The 7,451-nt window shown below is 47.9% G+C and overlaps 1 protein-coding gene across 4 annotated transcripts in view; it reads right to left on the bottom strand.

Annotated features, from left to right (window-relative positions):
* Nucleotides 1-2,078: 2,078 nt before the first annotated feature.
* The window catches only part of stxbp4 (syntaxin binding protein 4), a 209,382-nt gene continuing 204,009 nt past the window's right edge, over nucleotides 2,079-7,451 (bottom strand). For 3 of the 4 annotated variants that reach the window (XM_068003828.1, XM_068003829.1, XM_068003831.1), the window contains one exon: nucleotides 2,079-6,895. In XM_068003828.1, the coding sequence (XP_067859929.1) occupies nucleotides 6,781-6,895 (115 nt within the window). In that variant the 3' untranslated portion in view covers nucleotides 2,079-6,780. The remainder of the gene's footprint in view (nucleotides 6,896-7,451) is intronic. The other variant, XR_010966940.1, reaches the window with a different exon arrangement.

The raw sequence follows: 7,451 nt of genomic DNA, 5'->3' as shown, positions 1-7,451 counted from the left end.
AGAGATCGATCTAATTTGCTTATGAATGAATCAGAACCATCTGCTTCCTCCCGGGGAGCCTGTTCCATAGGCTGCGCCACGCGCTCGCTGAAATATTGCTTCCAGGGATTAGTTTTGACTTTACTCCCCTTCAGTCTCAGGCCGTGTCTGTATCTGGAGGTTCCTCTGATCAATCTGTTTCAGCACTTGCTGTTGGGGGGGGGGGGGGTGGGGGTGGCGACTAGTGCAGTAAACGCTGTGTAACGTTACCAGCTGGTGGGAGGGCCTGGTCAATGAGCTGGGGACAGAATGATCAGGAGCCGTGCCTTTTAAAAACCGGCAGTTCTGCGGTTTCGTAAATTGGTGGAATCTCAGGAAAGCGCAGATCTTTTAATTTAAAATCCCAACCGGGTTTGCAGGAACACCCGCCCAGGTTAGATTCTCAGGCTCATTTGGTCCTTGATTAATATTGACTTTAGATCTAAATCCAAGGATTATTGTGCAGCCTCTGTGTCATATAAACACATCAAAAAGAATTCTAAATGGCTGGGATTCAAACCAGATTAGCTGCATCGTTTAAACAGGATATGAACAGACGTTTGGATTAATCCTCCTTTTAATCAGCTAAACATATGGCTAAAAGATAGCAGAAATAGATTTAGGACAGATAGATTTCACCGATAATGCTATCCAAATCCCCCCCTCCGTTTAACAACAACAACTTGCATTTATGTAGCGCCTTTAACATTGTAAAATGTCCCAAGGCGCTTCACAGGAGCGATTATCAGACAAAAATTTGACACCGAGTCACATAAGGAGATATTAGGACAGGTGACCAGAAGCTTGGTCAAAGAGGTAGGTTTTAAGGAGCGTCTTAAAAGGAGAAGAGAGAGGCGGAGAGGTTTAGGGAGGGAATTCCAGAGCTTAGGGCCCAGGCAGCTGAAGGCACGGCCGCCAATGGTGGAGCGATTAAAATTGGGGATGGGTAAGAGGCCAGAATTGGAGGAGCCCAGAGATCTCGGAGGGTTGTAGGGCTGGAGGAGGTTGCAGAGATAGGGAGGGGCGAGGGCCATGGAGGGATTTGAAAAAATACAAACTGCACATCTCAGGCAAAACAGCTGTAACCATAGCGACTGAAATGAAGATTTCTCACATCTAGAAGTCACGATCCGCAAGCTGTTCTGTTTCAGTTAGCCCGGATCCCAAACAGGGAAACACAAAAAGACCATCGGTGTAGCGACGATGCTGGTGAATTGACATCGAAAGCAGCACAGGGTGTTTCTGATCCCCGTTCAAATCCAACATGTAAAACAGTCAGGCCACAAAAAACAGTTTTCATTAAAAGCTTCAATGTTGATGCTGCGAGTGTTTGTGGCACCAAACGCACTCAGGAGACTCTGAGTGATCAATATTTACATGATTGCTTAATTTCTTTTATAAATCGAGGGCTTTGGTTCGTTTATATATAGAACAATGATACTGGGAGTGAGTTACAGGCTGGGATCCAATTGAGCGGTTCGGGGGGTTTATATATAGAATAACAGATACCCGGGAGTGAGTTACAGGCTGGAATCTAATCGAGGGGTTCGGGGGGGTTTATATATAGAATAACAGATACCCGGGAGTGAGTTACAGACTGGAATCTAATCGAGGGGTTCGGGGGTTTATATATAGAATAACAGATACCCGGGAGTGAGTTACAGGCTGGAATCTAATCGAGGGGTTTGGGGGTTTATATATAGAATAACAGATACCTGGGAGTGAGTTACAGGCTGGAATCTAATCGAGGGGTTCGGGGGGTTTATATATAGAATAACAGATACCCGGGAGTGAGTTACAGGCTGGAATCTAATCGAGGGGTTTGGGGGTTTATATATAGAATAACAGATACCCGGGAGTGAGTTACAGGCTGGAATCTAATCGAGGGGTTCGGGGGTTTATATATAGAATAACAGATACCCGGGAGTGAGTTACAGGCTGGGATCTAATCGAGGGGTTCGGGGGGTTTAAATAAAGAGGGTGACAGATAACTTCATAAACTAACACAGTGAATGTTGGTCAGTGTATAACTGTGACGTAAACCCTGAGGTTAGATTACAGGCTTGAAATCACTTTTATTTAAGAACACATACTTTAAAGGGTTGATTTTATTGAGTTTTGGTGGTTGTGATGGTTCTGACTGTTGATGCCTTCTGCCAGCTTGCTGTGTGGATCCAGAACCAAAGCGAAAGACGGCAACACCGGACAGGACGTTTATTAAGAAATAAACCGCAGTCCTCGATGAGGAAATCTGCGGGCCGGTTTTTCTCTTCCCCCTCCCCGCACCCGGCACGAGCCCCAGGTGTTGGGCCTTGTGCCTGTTGCTTTCCAGCCTGCCTCTGCTGACTGCCCGTTAGGAGGGAAGGTGCCAACCCTTCAGGCCTGTAGTTACAGTCCTGCCTGAGGTTACCAGCACCATTCTGTGCCAGGGTGTGCCCCAGCTCTGGCTGGACATATTCAGGAGGTTTCAGTACATGACCTCTGGCCTCAAACCTCCAAAGCCTTTTTTTGCTCCCATATCCAATATACTTATAACGAATAAACAAAAGTATTCTAAAAAAAAAATTAAAACAGAAAACCACAATTTTTTTTAATGCCCCTATGAGTTTTCTCCCAGGTTTTTTTGCTCGCTGCAGTGTCCAGGAGATCAATCTTTAATTGTCGGAGGCTCCAGACCAATCCTTGTGGTTTGCTCAGGTTATACAAATGGGGCTGCACTCCTTCCCTCACAGGCCCAGCACACCCTCTGTTACAGTCAGTGCTTGGCAGGAAAATCGCCCCCCCCATATCCATCATGGAGTAAACGTTTCGCACTTTGGGAAATTGTGTATCATTTTACAGTCAACAACAACATTTATATAGCGCCTTTAACGTAATAAAACGTCCCGAGGCGCTTCACAGGAGCGATTATTAGACAAAAATTGACACCGAGCCACATAAGGAGATATTAGGACAGGTGACCAAAAGCTTGGTCAAAAAGGTAGGTTTTAAGTGGCATCTTAAAGGAGGAGAGAGAGGCGGAGAGGTTTAGGGAGGGAATTCCAGAGCTTAGGACCCAGACAGCTGAAGGCACGGCCGCCAATGGCAGAACGATGGAAATCGGGGAGCACAGGAGCGCGATACCAGAAAATTTACCCTAAAGGAAGTCACAAAACAGCTTTTAAGTCGTTCTGGGACTTCAATTGAAGAGAATGAAAGTGGAGGTGGGGGGCAGGAAGGTACTGCTGCTTGATACTGAGTCGAGCTTCCTTGCTCCAGCCCGGGGAGCAGCTGTGCTTTGAGCAGTGCTGCAGGGTGGGTCCCTGGAGCTGTGCCCAGTGAAGGGTTCCGGTCTTTGACAAAGGAGGTAGTGGGGGGTGCAGGCTACAACATCAGGTCACATTCAGAGCTGCTCGGAAATGCAGCCCACTCCCTCCCGGAGTTGTGCTGTGTACAGCTTCTTTTGTACGTTAAGGAGTGGCCCTATCTGACAGGCTGACTCTCCCCGACAGTGGTTAACAGCTGTAGCAGCAGCGAGGGTCAGTTTTCAATGACACCGCAGCCCCTTGACAAACACCCTGGATCCTGCTCCTCCCTGATTTACACATGCACTGGCAACGTAGGAAAAAAAACTCCTTTCTTTAATAGATTGAGATAAAAAAATTGAGCCCGTGCCTTCCTTCAGACTCCCCTGCTCTGTGCTCAGTTAGTTGGGTAGCAGCGGTGCTAAAATTGGCCTCAGTGCCCTGTGGTACGGAAGGAAGGATCAGCCAGGTGGTCCCATCCTAATGGCAACCCACTGACCCCTGTTGAAAAGCAGGGTGTGTGTCTCCTGGGCTCGGCTGGGATCAGGTTTGGCTGTGATGGCCCACCTGCCTGAATAGCAAGTCAATACCGATTGGTACGCGGCTCCCTCCTTTCACCTGAATGGTTACCTTTCCTACAAGGTGGGGAAGTCAGAGCCTCCCTCCCTCTCTCTCTCTCTCTGTACGATGAGGGGCAGCTGACCGTAACTCTCTGCTAGACACACTAATGGGAACAGCATGCTCCTCCAGGATGGTCTTGTCATTCTCCACACAGGAGGGGCTGCTGAAATGAGCTAGTGGAAATATAAGCTTGTTTGAAAAAGCAGAAATGGCTTGTGTACAAACTCCACAGCAGATAGCCAGCCATTGCTTCCGCACAGTGATCAAAGCTTCACAAAGGGTTATCAAGGTCTAGCAGAGTTCACTAAAGTACCAGCCTGCCTCAGCAAAAGAAAAGAAAGACTCACATTTCTGGAGCGCTTTACAGCCAATGAAGTACGTTTTGAAGTGTAGTCACTGTTGTAATGTAGGAAACGTGGCAGGCAATTTGCGCACAGCAAGATCCCACAAACAGCAATGTGGTAATGACCAGATAATCTGTTTTTAGTGGTATTGGTTAGAACATAAGAACATAAGAAATAGGAGCAGGAGTAGGCCAATCGGCCCCTCAAGCCTGCTCCGCCATTCAGTAAGATCATGGCTGATCTGATCCTCACCTCAAATCTAAATTCATGTCCAATTTCCTGCCCGCTCCCTGTAACCCCTAATTCCCTTTACTTCTAGGAAACTGTCTATTTCTGTTTTAAATTTATTTAATGATGTAGCTTCCACAGCTTCCAGGGGCAGCAAATTCCACAGACCTACTACCCTCTGAGTGAAGAAGTTTCTCCTCATCTCAGTTTTGAAAGAGCAGCCCCATATTCTAAGATTATGCCCCCTAGTTCTAGTTTCACCCATCCTTGGGAACATCCTTACCGCATCCACCCGATCAAGCCCCTTCACAATCTTATATGTTTCAATAAGATCGCCTCTCATTCTTCTGAACTCCAATGAGTAGAGTCCCAATCTACTCAACCTCTCCTCATATGTCCGCCCCCTCATCCCCGGGATTAACCGAGTGAACCTTCTTTGTACTGCCTCGAGAGCAAGTATGTCTTTTCTTAAGTATGGACACCAAAACTGTATGCAGTATTCCAGGTGCGGTCTCACCAATACCTGATATAACTGCAGCAATACCTCCCTGTTTTTATATTCTATCCCCCTAGCAGCAATAAAAGCCAACATTCCGTTGGCCTTCTTGATCACCTGCTGCACCTGCATACTAACTTTTTGATTTTCTTGCACTAGGACCCCCAGATCCCTTTGTACTGCAGTACTTTCCAGTTTCTCGCTATTAATATAATAGGGGAGTCTATAACGAGGGGGCATAGATTTAAGGTGAGAGGGGAGAGATACAAAAGGGTCCAGAGGGGCAATTTTTTCACTCAAAGGGTGGTGAGTGTCTGGAACGAGCTGCCAGAGGCAGTAGTAGAGGCGGGTACAATTTTGTCTTTTAAAAAGCATTTGGACAGTTACATGGGTAAGATGGGTATAGAGGGATATGGGCCAAGTGCAGGCAATTGGGACTAGCTTAGTGGTATAAACTGGGCGACATGGACATGTTGGGCCGAAGGGCCTGTTTCCATGTTGTAACTTCTATGATTCTATTCTATGAATAACTTGCTCTCTGATTAAGGGATAAATATTGGCCAGGACACCAGGGAGAACTCCCCTGCTCTTCTTTGAATAGTGGCCGTGGGATCTTTTACATCCACCTGAGAGGGCAGACAGGGCCTTGGTTTAACGTCTCATCCAAAAGACGTTAAACCTCCAACAGTGCAGCGCTCCCTCAGAACTGGCACTGGGAGCGTCGGCCTAGATTATGTGCTCCAATCTCTGGAGTGGGACTTGAACCCAGGACCTTCTGATTCAGAGGCGAGAGAGATACCCACTGGATCACAGCTCATGCCTAAGATGGGCAACATAGATGAGATTTCATAAAGGTGAATGTCAGCTATTGCACACACTCCTCTAAAATATCCTCCACACTCCACAAACATAATTATTCCCTTTATTAGGGATTAGATGCGGAGAGGGAAGAGGTCATTAAGGTGAGGGGTGTCAGTGTGAAGGAAAGGAACATTATTCTCCCACTGTCCCATAACACTCCCAGGGCAGGTACAGCACGGGTTAGATACAGAGTAAAGCTCCCTCTACACTGTCCCATCACACACTCCCAGGGCAGGTACAGCACGGGTTAGATACAGAGTAAAGCTCCCTCTACACTGTCGCATCAAACACTCCCAGGGCAGGGACTGCACGGGTTAGATACAGAGTAAAGCTCCCTCTACACTGTCCCATCAAACACTCCCAGGGCAGGTACAGCACGGGTTAGATACAGAGTAAAGCTCCCTCTACACTGTCCCATCAAACACTCCCAGGGCAGGGACTGCACGGGTTAAATGATTGCCGCACCTTAACCCTAACCTTAGAAGTGTGACCCCTAATGCATCAGTGCTACTTTATCCAGATTCCAACGGCACTGTTGCGTTTATTAGAAGTTTAAAAATATGATGCAAAATTATGGGGAATGTTTATATTGTGCACTTGAGCCAATGAGCAACTGGACTGAGGCTGGACAAACTCACTTCATGTGGGACCCTGACAGCCGATGGGGAGGGAAGGCCTGAATTGGAGCTCAGACCCAGAGGCAAAATGTCAGCGTTCTAACCCAAGCCGGTCGGTGCCAATTAATCTGAGTTTCCGTTTTGCTGATAAAAGGCTGAAAACATCGACAGACCAATTTTTGGAGTGTGTTGCCTTCGGGTCTTTAACAGCCTGCGCTGGCTGCGGGGTGCGATTTGCGGGGAATGGTTTTGATGAAACAAATCTATTCTCACTCTCGACATCCCCCGTTCTCGGAGCCTCCTTGTCTCGGTCAGCTCTTGAATTCCGGAAGGTCGCGAGGGACAGCGTCTCTGCTCCCTTCCACGCACGGCAGGCTGAGGGCACTGGTCACAGGGTGGATCCATGAAGTCATCTGAGTCACGTGGCTGAAGGAACGAAGATCGGGTTCAGAAACTCGGAACAATCTTTTACTTTCACAATGATAATATAAACCAGAAGGATCTCAGGGCATAAAGCCAAGGGTCTATCAGACAAGGAGCCAGGGATCAATATTACACACGGACCATGCATCTATAATGCACACTGGAGCCGGGGACCCATCGGGCACAGAAGGAACTGGGGATAAACAGGGCACAGAGGGAGTCAGGGATTGATAGGGCACAAAGGGAATTGGGGATCAATAGTCCGAAAGAGCTGGGGATTGATAGGAGAGAGAGACAGGGATCGATTGGACAGAGAGACGGGGATCAATTGGACAGAGAGAGTCGGGGATCAATTGGACAGGGAGAGACGGGGATCGATTGGACAGAGGGAGACGGGGATCGATTGGACAGAGGGAGACGGGGATTGATTGGACAGAGAGAGTCGGGGATCGATTGGACAGAGAGAGTCGGGGATCGATTGGACAGAGGGAGACGGGGATCGATTGGACAGAGGGAGACGGGGATCGATTGGACAGAGGGAGACGGGGATTGATTGGAC

Source organism: Heptranchias perlo, chromosome 23 (assembly GCF_035084215.1).
Source record: "Heptranchias perlo isolate sHepPer1 chromosome 23, sHepPer1.hap1, whole genome shotgun sequence".
NCBI lineage: Eukaryota > Metazoa > Chordata > Chondrichthyes > Hexanchiformes > Hexanchidae > Heptranchias > Heptranchias perlo.
This window is presented reverse-complemented; position numbering and strand designations above follow the sequence as displayed.